The 16,531-nt window shown below is 38.5% G+C and overlaps 1 protein-coding gene across 1 annotated transcript; it reads right to left on the bottom strand.

Annotated features, from left to right (window-relative positions):
- Positions 1-10,394: 10,394 nt before the first annotated feature.
- On the bottom strand, positions 10,395-16,254 carry LOC118226245 (GTPase IMAP family member 4). The gene is made up of 4 exons (XM_035415707.1): positions 16,136-16,254; positions 14,363-15,115; positions 13,901-13,972; positions 10,395-13,060 (listed from the first exon to the last, which is right to left on the bottom strand). The coding sequence occupies exons 1-3, from the start codon at positions 16,164-16,166 to the stop codon at positions 13,923-13,925; spliced, it is 834 nt and encodes a 277-aa protein (XP_035271598.1). The 5' UTR covers positions 16,167-16,254; the 3' UTR covers positions 10,395-13,060; positions 13,901-13,922.
- Positions 16,255-16,531: the final 277 nt, after the last annotated feature.

The following is a 16,531-nucleotide window of genomic DNA, read 5'->3' as shown; positions in this document are numbered from 1 at the left end:
GGAACCGAGCCACTGAGAGGGTCTGGAGTATACAGCACAAACTGCTTTAAGAACAACTGCTCCTATACTAGATACACCACTAATAGCCCTTACTGAGGGATTCCTTTAAAGTTAATATCCAACATAAAATATGGAATTCATCAAGCAAAAATGCATACGCTTCCGTGCAAAATAGTCCATTTCGCACATTCTCAATTACACTGGCAGAAAGCCACATCGTGAGATTATGGGTTTTTGCTTTTGACAATTGCACGTGTGCACATAACAAGAGGCGATGCCAGTGTTGTTATAGGTCTCTAACTCAGCCACCTGCACATCAAACTGAAGTTGGGAACCCTGCTGGGAGCCTTGAGCATGGACTTCTCAACCTTAACACTGACACCAAAGACACATCTCCTTTTTCAACTTTAGTCCAAACCATCTGATTTCACTTTTTATATATTTTCACTCATACTCAAGGCAATCAATTATTCCTCAGCTACTCCAAAATAATACTTTTTTTAAATATGAAAAACATTTACACAAGTACCAACACAACACAAGTTTTGTTTTCATGCGAGCACCTATGCAAACTTCACCTGTTCCCTAGTACTAAAGAGAATCTTTTATGACATCTTGTAAAGCTGGACCAAAAGTGAAAAAAAGGAAGATGGAAGGTGAAGAAATGGCATTTACTTTCCATGTCTGTGGACCTTTCAGAAACTGGATTTTTTTCTCCCCTCCCTGGAGAATTTAGCTAGTTAACTTTACATCTGTTTGTCAAATACAGTTTCCTGAAACTGCAAATGTTAACCACTGTCTAAATTTGCACTAAAATAAACTAAATAAGGCTTGTTTGGTGGTGCTGTGATGTTGTGTGAGTGTGTTGGGGAAACATGGGTTATTCCGCAGTAATCTTAGCAGTAGGCTGAATAATTACTGTATTTCCTGCCATAAATTTTGCAAATCTAATCATGTCAATGTTGTAATCACTTGCATCACTTCACCAGATCAATTGTTTTCACACGTTTATCTTAACATGCTTTTAGCTGGGGAAAAGCAATGTTTTGCCATTATTAAAAATAGAATATACTATTGAAGTGGGTTATTCTTTTGTGAAATACCAATTTAATGCAAACTGTGCTGGACGGACAGGGATAATTATGTTTCTGCCATATGATTGTCTGTACTACAGCGTTAAGAGTAAGGATTTGAGTCTCTCGCCGTGAGTCTGCTTGTTTCAAGCTTTTCACATTGCTTGTAGGACACGCAGACCCAAATCAAACAGTACCATCGCTGTATGTTGTTTCTGTAACTACTGTCATTTTGACTACATTTGAAATAATAAAGAATGTTGTTTTAATGATGCAGCCGTGTCTTGAAAACCCAAATGCAAGCCTGACTTGTTCTGAAAAATATTTGAAACATTGACAGCATATTTGCAAATGTAAAATACGGTAGGAAAATATGGTACGAAGTCAGCTGAACTTGAAATTCATCATGTCAGACAAAGTTGACTAGTTTAAAATGTGAATGCACTGACAAATATTTACAAAGCAGCCTCTCTATATGAAATTACTTTGGTTCACCAACCACTTACTCTGGGCTGATGTACCCACTGCCTTTTCAAATCAAAGTCTACCCTAAGCTCTCAGAAACACACAATTCAGCATTTTATAAAATGGTGTAGAATCAAGGCATTTAATTACAAATCATTTTGACTCATTAGTTTTCACTTTTCAAACATCCCAGTGACCAAATTAAGCAAAAGGTCAGAATGGAGAATTTTTTAATTCTCTTCACAGCAAAACCATTGTCAATAAGTGTTCACAAATACAGTATACAGATGGTTTACACGCACATTTAACTTTGTTTATCCTTTGTTTTATATACACACACACACACACACATATATATATATATATATGGCGCAGACATCAGCAAACTTGACTATGTGCCTAGACGACTTTTACAGTGACCTGTAGCCTGTGTGAGATATTCGACAATGGAGTGCGTGCACCCCTGGGGGTGTTACAGAATAGAGTTCAGGTAATCTGCTTCCTTTTCAGGCCCTGTTTCTCTTTCCCTTTTCATTTTCCCCACTGAGTCTCACTTCATTTCTCTCTTCATTCTAAGAACCAATCAGCTGTCAGTTATCCACAGAAGCACTGATTCCTAACTGTACTGAACTGATATTTTACTGTTTGTTTACTCTGCTCAGAATTCTAAACAATACCAAAATGCAGCAGCAGAATCCATTAGTTTGTTCTCATCTCTTAACAAGCTAACATATTGATGAATTATATATCAGGGAGTCTAAAACACTAAAAACCTTTCCATGGGGGACATGTGCTCCTAAATTATAACATTTAGTAGCACACTAATGCATCACAATTGCTAGACGTGCTCCTTAATTTTTTTTTCCAATTAGCACGCATCACTTTTCAGCAAATGTACCTAAAATCGGATCACTGTAGTGCCATGTATACACAGGTATTTTGTTTTGTTTTTTATTTTTTATGCTTCCTAGCCCAAAATTGTCTGAATAATCAAGTGATGAATGAATGGAAAATTCTAGGTAAAGAATAGCTGTCTAGCTGTCCTTGAGTCTGGCCCAACTCAAATGGTTTCAAACCCTTCTTGCTACTCAGCAGCCTGAATGCAACCAGTGAGCAGAGAGGCCAAAACAGAGTTTCCCAAGCCTAAAAAAAGCTTTTATGAACAGGCACTCTAAATGCTAAATCAAGGATGCAAAGCCCATCTAACCCCTCTTCTGAAGCCTCACTTCCCTCTGGTGTATTCTTCTGCATCTCGAGTAGGATGCCGTGTCCCGTGTGACCAAATGCAGTTTGTATTCCTTAAAGATGGCCCGCATTTAAAAGACAAGACTGGGCTGCATATAATGAAAAATAATAAATATGCATGAGAATTGCATGATTGTGGTTAATCGAGCAGCTTTTTGCTGTTAGAAAGCTTATTAGGGAGCAGTGGAGGGATGATGTGAACCCCCAATGGTTCGCAGATTTCTTTACACTCCCTAAGTGATAGGATGGGCCTACATTCACCTTCATGTTGTCTTCATATTTTGCATGCACCCCATATCCGCTGGGTCAAAAATGACCCCCTCTCGCTGGATCCCTGGGAATAAAGGCTCTTCATTGAATTTCAAACCCTAAATCAATATTCATGTAGAAACAACCTTTCCTTCATCAATAAATCATGAATTATGGTTTTCCAAATTCACTGTCCAGACAGACTGTATTTTTTCAGTCTACACTACTCATTCTTGCCACAAAAAACACATAATTTATTATTATAATTATTATAAATATTATAAATATTATTATTTGCTGTAATAGATTAATAAATAGTGTGGTACTTAACTTTATGACTAATTAATGCTTTCTAATGGTCACTCCAGGAAAGGTTTCATGCTGAAAACTTTTTTTTTTTTAGTTTTCCTGATCCCACATTCACTGTGAAAAGTGAATGGTCTTCAGTTGTAAATATTCAAGAACGTATCCTTCCTGAACACCTTTGTAATCGAACACCTTTTTGGCTGTTTATATTTGTCAGATTTTGTATCATTTGTAAATTGCTTTTTAAATGTTTTCTTATTCACTAGATTGAATGGTTCAAAATAATGAATGAAAATGGATTGACTGTCACATTATCAATGTCAACATGTATCATCACTGCTGCTTTCCTTCATTAATTAATCTCCCTCATCCACATTTGAAGCTCAATTCAAAGAACCTCATTTCATCTTTATTTTGTCTTACACACAGAAGCACATAATGCAGCAGTGATTTATTTTATTTATATGCATAAATGTCCTGGAATGAATCAGAAACAATTCACCATTTAGCCTGAACACAAACGCATCAAATTAGGACCATGGCGGGAACACACTGTCAGGCAAGTGAGAGAGCTGGGCTGTTTTTTTTTCTGATGGTGGCTGCCATTGAGTCTTTCCAAATTCAGAACATTTGCACATAGAAATCACGGGCCCATATGTCACATTTCCATGGTAATGTGCTAACATTTCATAATGTCAGCCAATGGTTTCCACAATAACAGAAGTCCAGACATTTGAATGCATGACATGCCAGACTCTGTCTTACTGGCTACTGTACAAATGCACTGGCTGTAGCTTCCATGTGAGATTACAGCCAGCAGTGAGGCATTTGGATAGTTTCTTTAATCGTATGCACTGTGAGTCACCGTGAAGGCTTTATGTACTGTGCAGTAGACACTCTTCAAATAAAATATTAAAGCTGCCATTCGTTGCTCAGCCTCTCGAGATTGCTGTGGTCGTACAACGTGTATGCTAGTGGTGAGAGTATCCACAAGGCGTGGAACAGCAAATAACCTTTAAAGACTGAGACCTGTATCTGTAGGTATCAGGGAACCTATTTAAAATCACTCCATTAAGTGACCCGGCCTGTCACACCCAGATTTAAATATCTAAAGCTCTGCAAGCGCTCTGGCTCTTCATTTAGAGTAATGGGACCGAAGGTCACAAGCTCAGAGCCCTTAAGAACGCATGCATCAATTCCAGAAGCCTCCTGACAGCCATCCACTGGTTGACAATACAGATTGGAATCTTGTTATTCAAAGAGAAAGGGAAATCTAAGACACACATCTCACATTATTACAGAATACAATTCGCATACAGCCCGTTGATTTCCCCAAACACAGACAAGTGGTGTGAACGGCGATGAGGTGTGCAGTTCACTTTGCATATAAATCATGTGAATTTACATCAGTCTCATCCAGTGTTATTATCAGCAATGAAAGGCAGTTTGATGTTATAATTCAAGGTTTTAACTTCTCAATTCAGCTTCTGTCACGGCTATGCTAGTGAGTCTGTGCCTAATGATGTGCTTTAATTTGACAATGGCATTCAAAGAGACTGGCTATGCAAAGTATGTAAACTTAATTTTAAATCAGACTGGATATGCAATATCCTTGATATTGCAAATTGGAGTAGTTGATGGAGTGATTGCGCTGGGCCAGTGATTCAACAGACTTGGGATCTATGCTTATTTATATTGATCAAATTGTAGATTAGCAAGCTTTATTTTCTATTTTCCTTTGTTGTTTTTACCCTCAAACCCACCTGCAGTGATTGAGACTGTTGCATATCATGTGAAACCATACCCTCTGTAAAAATTATTCACAACAAAAAGAGCAGCATTAAAACTATAATGGCAGTAACCAGAATTCACAAGCAGCTTTATCTGGGACAATTCTGTGACATGCTTTCTCCACATTGGATCAATGACTTATGTAAGAAGTGGAAAGAGAATAAATTGAGCCCTTTGTTACTTACCACGAGGAGTTTTTGTTGACTCAGAGTATAAAAGATCAAATATTGCAGCTATCAGTGTGAGATGTGACATCTTAGAGGCATATTAAGAACACATTTCTACAAGGCATTTATAAAATTATTTTTGAATGCAGAATGTGGAATTTTAGTATTTAAAACTGCCATTTTTTAAAATCTCCACTACCACATGTAACCTAACTACATTCTAAGGGTTCCCATCACTGCCCAGCTTAGTCATTTATTTGCACAAAATGACAAAGATTGCATCAGTGTCTACTAGAATCTTGTTTCATGAGCCTAAGGAAGTTTGGACTCTGTATAGCCACCTTTGGAAAGGAGTCTGTTTTTCAGTGTTGCTCAGTGACATAGCCTATGCTGTGAGTTTCAGATGTGCGTTCTCTTCTCGTCTGCCTTCATCTGAAAGGTTACCTTGCACTGGGGATAGTCAAATGTCAAATGGGGAGACACAGTCAGTGCAATAATCACCGTTTGGATGTAAGAACAACAAGTAATGGCACTGATGTTGCCATGGTGTCCTCGTGCCCGGGCTCAGTGTTCATACTCTCGGTTCTGAAATGAAAGAAGTGTGGAAAGACTTCGGATTGCTTCTTCATCAGCAGCAGTTGATTCACAGACATTTTAAGACCTGCAGTAATCTCAGAGCATCTGTTCCACAAAAAAAAAAAAATTGCATATGGGGAATAAAAATAAAAAAAATTTACTTGGATCAAAAAGAAATATACTTTGTCAGCTGGGCTTGAGGGCAGTTTTGGTTTATGTTCAGGAGAGAAGGAAAGGGTAAGGGTAACATCTTTTCTAAACTATTAGGGCCTAACCCAATAGTCCTATTTATTTAGGTATTTTTTCAGTGAAATATATTTTTCTAAATGAACAACTTGTTGTTCATTGTATTTCTCTTGTTTAATTAATATGATTTTGGTGGGGTTTTGTCCATTTTAATAGAAAAATCCCATAATTAAGATTACTGCAGGTCGGAATCACTGGTGCTAGAAATAAAGGGGGTTTGGCAAACCGTAAACATTACTGTTGTGGCAAGTTCGGGCCAGGGAGCAGGTACCGGCAAGGATTAGTCCTGGTGACTTCAAACTAATTTTCTTGAATTTCCTCATTGAATTGATGCTATTTAGGTTAGATATCATCCATTTCAGTCTAAACATTACTTTATTTGAGATATAGGTGTTTAGGCTTATAATTAGGGTTAGGGTTGGAATTTGGATTAGGGTTATACTTAAGGTTAGGGCAAGATTTAGGCTTAGGGTTTGGATTAGGAAAATAGTAAACATTAAAGGTGGGGCAAGATTAGGATTATGTTCAAAAGTGAGGGAAAGGGTAATGGCTAGGGTTAGTCCTCAAACTGGATGACCAAAATGGTTTCACTATTGGGGCTACATGATAGCCTTATTTATTTATTTATTTATTTATTTTTGTGAAATATTTTTTTTCCTAAATGAATGACTTCAAACAGATTTAAATGTGTTCCCCTGTTGACTGATATATTGATAATATTTAGGTTGATTGTCATCCATTTTAATAGAAAAATCCCGTATCTGAGATGACCCCCAGGCCTAAAATTTGGCTTAGCAGTAGAATTATTGTGAAGAAAATGAGAAACATTATGGTACAGGCAAGTTTAGGGTTGTGTTCAGGAGCTAGGGAAATGTTCTATGACTTTGTTTCTTATTACTTTCATAAAAATGAATTTGTAAGACAGTTAGATATGTGTTGTGGTGTTTTTATTGCAAAAAGAAAAGTTAATTTCCCTTCCACATAGTCCCTTTAAATATTTCAAGTGTATCTTATTATAGGGTTACAGTTTTGGCTTAAATCTACTTTCATTGTATTTATTTATTTGAAATCTTGTCCTCTTATGTTGTGTAATCAACTTCTATATTCAATACCATTCATCATCTGAGAAAACATGCATAAACAAAGAAAAAACAACGCTGGATGCATTTGATGTAGGAGAAACAAAGGGATAGCATGCATATTGGCAAAGCTCGTGCTCTTGACAGACATGAGATGAAGCCCAAGTTCCCCAGACCACCCCATATGTGTGTGATATTCATGATATACCACAAACCATAGTGCCCTGCTGTTTTAAGTCTTCACTGCATCCAAAGCCATGAGAATAGTGAATTGAAATGTGTCAGAGAGAGGTCACTTCCAGAACAATGGTGTTTATTACTGACTGCTACAGTTTAATCAAGCCTTTGGAGAAAATGTAAAGTTTAGGAATGCCCTGAAAATCCAGAAATAATCTGTTTATATGGTCTTTGTTTATAAGAAGCCCGATCACAAACTAATTCTCGTAAACTAGTTTCTCATTCTGCCCTGTAACATCATGGTATAGTTCGAGACTAATCTTCTGTTTTCCACCAATGTCAAGTGTTCATCAAAAAAAAAAAATTGCCCTAGTGCAAAATCAAGAAGAAGAAGAAAAAAAACATTTCTCTGTTTCATAAACCCGTAGCTCAGGGGAAAATAAGTTAAGTTTCCCATCAAATGTTACTTTTACTTACTTATATACTTACTTCAACAAACTTCAGAGAAAGTGAGCCACCACAGCTTTTGCGGAACTGGGCGTTTCAATGGTAGGAATCAGGTGATGACAAGGCCTGTGGGTTCTGGGCAACTGCGAAACGATGAATCACGACGGAGCGCAGCAAACATGCCGGAGCGGCATTTGATAGGCGTGGATGGGCGGTGTGCGATGTCCCAATTCAGCGAATCAGTCCCGGGGCGAGTGAAGAATCTGTAACGCTGGTGTCATTTCCACCCCGTGTAAACAACATTCCATACCGTCGCCCATGATTGGGCAGGGTCAGGAAGACGACTACGGGACCGGAAGGTTTTCTGCGGTTCTGCTAGACGTATGCAACCCACATTTTGTATTTACTGCAGTGGCTGTTCCAGGCAACTGTTTTCGGGAACATATTGTTGAATGTAAAAAAAAATGATTTTGTCGCACCAACTCGTCAATTATTTGCAGGGAACAGTGTCTTATTTTCAGGGATTTGAGCGTAGGATATGCAGGCTGTAGGCAATACAAAACTGTCAGACTGAAAACGTTGTGTGATAAAATGTTTTAAAATAACAGTAGCCTACCTGCATTGATCCGCTCCGTCAGTACTATGTAGTGCACCTATATATACCTCCATCGGGAGTCATATGCCGTATATTACGGTATATGAGAGCTTCTGGAACATTTCCCTCGTCCACCTGAATTCACACATAGGGTAATCCTTCCACAGTTTCCAAGGAAATGCCACTCGTCAACTATGGCTGGCTGCTCATCTACACAGTTCAGCACGGTAATTACGGAAATAGTATAGTTTATGACTGTCATTCAAAATTGAGATGCATTTAGCTACCCCATAAATAGCGCCTAATAACAATGAATTATGCAGCAGCATTTTTACGAGGGGGAAACAAGCTGAATCTATTTCAGAATTCACTGTTGCCACTCGAGATTTTGCAGTCCAATGATTTTCACAAGCAAAATGAAAAGAGATGGCACTGACTGTATCTCTCTGGGATGTAGTCAAATATACATTTTTGTGAGTTTTAAATTTGTGTATAGAAATGTACAAAACATCTAGACCAATAATCCCAGGCATGTTGATCAAAGTTTAAAAATGCAAACCAGCATAATATCCTCAAATAGCCAAAGTCTTTGTGAGCAAGCCCTTTTTTTTTTTTTTTTTATCTACCCCTAGGTTTGGTTTTATTATTATTATTTTTTTTTTTGCCAAAGTGATGGAATTAATTATGCACTCTAAGATACAATTAAAGTGTTACTCTTTCACCGCAATGGTTATTTTATTTTATTATTTTTTTTTTTTAATATTGTCTATATATTTTCGATTTTGATATTTTTTTAACTAATCGTATTTTACGAATTTCCATTATATTCAAAAATGCAAAATCTACTATGACCAAACCCGGGTGTCTAAAGAGGTTTGAATTTTACAGAATTGGATTGGCATCATAGGTGCATTATTGCCCCCTAGTGGCACAACGTAATTACAACAGAATTAGTCCAGCTGGAGAACGCTTGTTTAAAAATATTAATTTCTATTCCTTACTGTAATTCAAACAGTGATCAATCAATAAAAATTGTGAAACTGTTTTACCATTTCATCACTGAAAAAAATTATTTTACAGGTAACTGAATCACTGTATTCAGGTCAAAAAGCTAAATCAAAAGACAAAATTCAATTGGGCCATTTTGTTAATGATTCTGCCCAGCTAGACTCATTGAGCGCAAATGGAGAATGAAAAAGCACTTAGTCATAGACTGTAAAGCCACCATGATGTACACCTTTCCTATCTGCTCCTACCTCCTCAAGACCCACAGACTTGAAAAAGAAAAACGGTAGGCAAAAAACATATTAGGAAACTGTTAGGCATCATGCATTGGATGATTTCTCCAGTACAAGATGAGACAAACCAATAATACACAGGCCATTATAGCGCACTGCAATTTTTTGAGAAAGATGAAATTCATATTTCAAGGGAAATCGACTGCAATATAGACCAAATGTCAGTATGAATTATTAAAGCTTTAAGAAGACGGTGAAGAATGTAAAGGCTCCCAGAGTGTATAATGAAGTTTACAAAAACTGTTCCTTCCATGATTCATATTTTCATATTAAAGTGAAATATGAATTATGCTGCTTGGTGAATATTCTCACAAGGTTGATTCAGGTAAAGACAAAGATCCAGTTGTATTATTGCAGTCAATGGGGTCAATTTACCCAATGGATAACTCATTAAAACAAGAATAAGCTTTAAGCATAATAGACTGATGTGGAAATCATAACCTCTTCACTATGAATAGTACGTAGTACTAGGTTGTACATTTGGAATCATCTGATGTTCAAGTTATTTCCAGATATGGAAAAGCACCAAACACGTAGTTCCACAGATCCACCAGGAGGAGGCGAGCTTGTCAGATATGCAAGGTTTTAACCCATCTCACAGTTCATGATCAACTGGAAATTTCTGTTGAGAGAGAACTTGTTTCTGGTTGTGTTATTTTTTATATGTAACACAAACTAGTATGAATTAATTGGTTCTCATTTATTTGACAATAGAAAACATACATTGTCATGAAAATGCATTCGAAAAATAAAAGTACAGCAAAGTACAGTACAATATAGAAATATAAGTTCATCCAAAGCCATTGGAGGCTTCAACAAGGCATTACTATTATTTGAAACAAAAGTATTTTGTTGTCAGACTAAACATTATGTGTAGAAAGCTTTAGGTACCATCCACCCAATTCACTACATCTTTGGTGCAATTATTCCTCCAATAAACAAGTTTACTTTGCTATACTTCATACCAGAATTTTAGAACCAGAAGGTACATTTTCACACATAAAGTATCAGCCAAAAACAACTTAAAATATTACACAGTATGCCACAGAAACATTTCATCCTACATTCATATCATTGCATATAGTTGTCAGCATAAATATGAAACTACATTCTTCAGAACTCATGTCCCTCACTATCCCCTCACATCACTCTACAAATGGTAAAGAGCACAAAAAACAGATTGTAAAAACCCCAGCAAAAACCAAGCTTTTACTTAGCAATTGCTAAGCCTGTGCTATGACTCAAATTCTAGTAATATACAGAGTACTGAACTAGATTTCTTGATAGCGTACAGAACTGTAAGCGGAGCTCGTAACATGTTATCCTTGGTGGGTATTTGATGAAGTGGAACTTCTACTGTGGATATTTCTTCAACAGTGCTGCACATAAAGGTTTACTAACGTGTGTGTAACTACTTTGATTTTGTTAACAGGCATGGCATTGCGTGCCGCTTGGTGTCAAGTAGCGTCAATGATCACATTCGCAGCCATGGGTATCAATTACTAGCCTTCGGTTTGGGTTACACTGTCTATCTAAATTATTTATTTTCAATAAAAACTAGTTGACAAACAAAGGTGAACAAATAAGTTGCTGATAAATGAGTGAAACTACGTCCTCTTGCTTTAATCTTCTGTATAAAATGGCAATTCACAAGCAAGCAATCAGCTTCTTTCAGAAACACGAAATCACTCAAATATTAATGTGTATGGTGTACTTTTAAATATTTAAATATTTAATAAAAAGCGGTCACAAACTAAAACAATTGCACAGTGACACTCATTTTGATGAAATCTGATATGGAACCTTATTTCATTTTTGGTCACCATCTTTGATACACTGTCTAAAAACTCCTGCGATTGTGTCGATATATTGCGGTTACTCTAGTTTTATAAGGTAAACCAAGCAAGCCTTTGTTTCGGCATATCTCCAATGTCCACACTAGTATGCTACAATGGAACATACTAAGGTGGACATTAGATCAATGAAGCCGACAACTGTAGTGCTGTCAGATGGGCTTATAGCCCACAGAGATGAGAAACTTCATGCCATCAGGTCACCACACTCTTTCCTTGAATTTTATTCAAGTATTATTCAGCAGCGATTCCTTAGTTTGGTACAACACATAACCAAAATTCAACAGGACACCGTTTTCACCAAGCATAGGGCACGTTTTACTGACCCCAGACCAAAATAAACCATCAATGTATCAATAATAACCAAGAAAAAGTTCAAAATAGCTTTCCAATATGGGGAGACACGAGAAACCAATATGTGCATAATGTGATTAGTGTGCAGTTCTCTTTGCTTACATGCCTTGGTATAGCTCTGTTCCAGCATTCCCAGATTAGTTTATCTTTGGACATCTCTTCCTCTGGTTACTTCACATATACCACTGGATTGTTTGTAAAGAAGGTTGTAGGCTAAAAGATGCCTGAATTGTTCTTGTGTTTGGTAAAAGTACCTTGTAGAAGTATCCACAATCACTGCTGCTGATGGAATGTAACCTAGCAGTACACTACAAAAAAATAGGTCAATCTCAACAAGCATTTTAGTTTTAAACTTGAATTTACACTCTTATATCTATAACTTTTTTGCTAAATGAGACAAAACTAGTGCGAATCAGGTGAGACAGTTTGATTTCAAGATTTTCCATTGGTGTAAGAAAATTTTGCTTGTCAAGCAAACTGTAACTTAAAACAAGTCCATATTTTCTACTTGAGAGAAGAAGTAAGATTTTAAGTCTCACTCAAGACTAAAGCAGTTGTCAAAACAGACTTTTTGCAGTGTAAATTCTGTCAGTGTGAGAAGTCTCAACTTGTCTCTGGCGTTCAGAAGGGCTGTTACACTTCCATAACACACTGAAAGGCTGCTGTAGGTGGGTAGAATAAGGCACTTAAAACCTCAAAGTACTTTCGGTCCTGCTCCATTCAGTTACAGCAATAGACTCCAGTAAGGCCAATGAGGTAGTCATACCAGACTGGAGTGTTTTAATGTGACGCTGACAGCACTGTACCAAGTGTTGCTGTTCTACTTTTAAGGATCAGATTTACAGTAGGTTTTCCATCAACTGTATTCATACATACTTAATTACATAATAAAACAACTGTCTGCTAAGATCACATATGGCTGAAATGACAACCATATTCCAAGTAATAAATATAATTATTTTTGAAAATAATAATAATATTTGAGGGGGAGGGGTTGTCTGTGGGAGACTGAAATCCAAAAGCACTATCACCAGACCATGTGCTCCATTGTACATACTACTCTCCAAGACCTCTTTCCAATAATTTCTGTGGCTCGTCAGGTCCGCTCTATCAGTTGTTCCAACTTGTGACGCTGGCCACTACAAAACAAAAGTGCTGTTATGCCCATTGCACATCATTTTTACATTTCGCTTTATTAGCCTTGATAAGCACATAATACCATAACACCACATCATATTATTCTCCCAAGCGATATATTCAGCTAAATCCACAAGCAGTGAAGGATGTAGCTAAATATATCACTTGGGAGTATAACTGCAGTGTGCTGGTATTATTCTCTTATATTACATTATTCAATTTTACTAAGCACCTGTGCTAAAGGATAGGCACATGGCTCTATTATATTAGTTTTATTAGCCTAGTCCCAAGACTAAATGCACTGAGAAAGTGACTGACCAAACATATGCCTTGATCATAGTTAAAATGAAATGTTATGGGATGTGCGCATTCAGCCAGTACATTTGCTGACTTTACCTAAAGCCATATTTCCATGTTATCCATCTAAATAAATATGACATTAAGCAAAAGTGGGCACAACATGACACTCTTCTTCCACTAAATGCACAGCTGTTAGCTGATGCTATCATATTTTCTTTGTAAGGTAAAACTGTTTCTTCAAAGAGCAGGGGCAATATATCACTTGCAGTATTTTAAAAGTTATAGGGCCTTTACAATAGCAGTTAAGAAAGAGTATCTCCAGTTCTATGAAAAATGGTCAATATTTCACTTCTGTATGATCATTGACTATGTGTCTTACTGAGGCTTATACTATTTTCCCCAAGAGGAAAAAATAAATCAATGAGAATTTTAAAATAAAAGGCAGGGAAAGGTTTTGGGTTGGCATACTAAGAAGACCTTATGAGGCAGGCAAAGGCAAGTCCTATCAGATTAACATTTCAGGAGTGAGCTAGCGACTTTACCTGGAAGACATCATGGTCAAGGTCACTGTGTCTTGTTCGTTTCAGCTTTGCTGTTCTTCCTGTCACCTGACTCTACACGAAACAGGAGGGAAGAGATTATTATACCATACACACACACATACACACACACACACACACCAGTCTGTACAAATACATATACCAAGCTCAAAGCTCATAGTCACACACTGCACTATTATATACACAAGACAGTAGCACATAAATGGCACTTGAATACACAAAGGCAGCATCCACAGTATACAGAGAGTATATATTGTCACATAGTCAACACAGAGAGCGTACATCTGTTAAATGGACAGCACAGGGTAAGCACTGTTTCACAGAAAACAGACAGACAGTGAAGTGAGTGAACACAGTTATCGTGCACATACAGCATACGTTCTCAAACGTTCAGTGTTAGCTGACAGCGCCACCCTGGCCTGTAAAAAGTGAACCATGACTTACGATGTGGCGGATACACCTCCATGTTTTTGACTAAGCCCAGGGTGTTGTTCTGCTTGGGCCTGGCTCCAAGGTCCCGCTCCACCACGTTCTGGTTGAGCGGCTTCTTCTCCACGGCGCCTGCGATGTACAAGCCCCCCTCCTCCGCCACCATATTCTCGATCTTCTCCAGGAGGCGGGGCACCTGGGGGTGCTCCCCGAAGATGTTGTTGTTGATGACGTGGTACCTGTTCTTGCAGCGCTCCACCACCTGCTGCAGGTCCCTGCCCTCCCTGCGGATGTGCCTCTCGATGGAGATGGTCTTCAGCACCTCGGCCCAGGCGAAGACCACCAGGGTGTGACGCCACACGTTCTCCCCGAACAGGGCCAGGTGCTCCTCCACCCGCGCCCGATCCACCTCGGTGAACATGCCCACAGGGATCACAAGCAGGAAGGCGTGTGGCCCCGGGGGGCACATGGAGGCCCCCCGCACGATCTCCTGCTGGTACACCGCCGGCGTGTCCTGGGAGGAGAACCAGCCCGGCGTGTCCACCACCACCACCCTGCGCCCGGCCACCTCCGTCTCCCTCTTAACGCAGAACTCGGCCGCCCTCTCCAGCCGGAAGTCCTCCCGCCCAAGGATGGTGTTCCCCGTCAGGCTCTTGCCAGGCCACCTCCAGCCCAGCAGCACCACCCTCAGCTCTGGCTGCTGGTTGGCCTCTAGGGCAGCCGCCGCGGCCCTCTTCTCCTCCTCCTCTGGGTCCGACAGCCCATCACCTGTGGGAACACATTGAGACCTTTGTGCCACTTTGTTTTCTTTTTGTTTCCAAGGCTTACAAGTGCCAATGATTAAAAAATACACCATGTACAACACAACCTTATTCTGAAAGCAGTTTTCACTTGGCCAATTATATTGAAATTTAACCAAGACAAGCCCTTAGTTGTTGGTGTATTTCAGACATCCCTTGTTTAAATTGCTCAAATACAATATTTATGTAACGTTATTCGTGTAGCAATAGAAAGTCTTAAAACGTCTATTCCAGAAGAACGAGTACAATTATTTAAAGCGTGTATTGTTAATATTGGAATTCGGCTACAGTAACGCAATACTAACAATAATGTAATGTCACAATGATTTCCCGTCACTTGTAGCTCAACAAGGAAATACTAAAAAAAAAAAAAAAAGGAAGCAAACCACCAATAAAATGGAGTAGCCTAACGTGCTAGCATGAAATTAATGCGAATTTATTTCGAAACTACCTACAAGGGAATGTCCGACATGACATCAGCGCAGTGGGCTCAATTGGGATTAAATGGCCGGTCGCATGAATAAATAGCGAGCTAAATGTATAGATATTACAGATATCAAAGTAACGTTAACTAGATAACTTAACTGGCTACGTCTTGGTGTCATTCAGTTCTTTTCCAGAACTTGTATGTCCGCTAGCTTTCGTTACCCACACGTATGTCAAACTTATAGTCCATGTTAGATGTCAAAGTGAAGTTGGTTGTTTAGCTAACAACTTAGATTCACATATATGAAACTGCGTTAATTTAAATAGACGGAAACTAACAAGCAAGTTCGCATCTTATAATTGAAGCTAACGTTAGCTATTCATCGGTTGATAACAGTGAAACGTGTCATTTCTAGTAGACTAACATTAACGTGAACACACAATCCACTGGCATTGTAAAATTAGACAAATTTGTCGATCTGTCAAAGTATTAAAGTCGATTTTGTAAGTCTGAAGTCAATGAGCAGATCTAAACATACATAAACGAATAGGACGAACTCACCAGCAGGAGGATCTGGTATCTCGGATGCCATGTTTCCACTATATTTGACTTTATTTGCCCCTTCCAAACTACAGGAGGAGGATTTCCTGCTTGGTTGTCAGGCGGGAGGCGTGTACGCATGCGCATTAAGAGAAGACAGATTCATTACCTTGCTATCTAGCCAACCTGAACTCGCTGAAACGGTCTAGAAGGCACTTGGGGGAATAGGGTTCCTGAAATCACTCTTTCCATATAATTTTGGCCGCGAGACCCGTAAACCAAGGATGAGTTTCTGACATCAGACTTTTCTCACGCTTGCTTTTCCTTTCACCGGGGACTCTGCATTCGTGCTTATTGTATGAAACAGAAAATGTATTTTTTTCTATATACGAAGTCATCAGAGCCTAATTTTCGTTT

Source organism: Anguilla anguilla, chromosome 4 (assembly GCF_013347855.1).
Source record: "Anguilla anguilla isolate fAngAng1 chromosome 4, fAngAng1.pri, whole genome shotgun sequence".
Taxonomy (NCBI): domain Eukaryota; kingdom Metazoa; phylum Chordata; class Actinopteri; order Anguilliformes; family Anguillidae; genus Anguilla; species Anguilla anguilla.
This window is presented reverse-complemented; position numbering and strand designations above follow the sequence as displayed.

Excerpts from the sequence above, each read along its gene's own strand:
- LOC118226245 (XM_035415707.1), bottom strand. The coding sequence starts at position 16,166 with ATGGCATCCGAGATACCAGATCCTCCTGCTG. Across the intron at positions 15,116-16,135 it reads GATACCAGATCCTCCTGCTG|GTGATGGGCTGTCGGACCCA; the intron begins GTGAGTTCGTCC and ends GTGTTCCCACAG. Across the intron at positions 13,973-14,362 it reads GGAGGTGTATCCGCCACATC|AGTCAGGTGACAGGAAGAAC; the intron begins GTAAGTCATGGT and ends TGTTTCGTGTAG.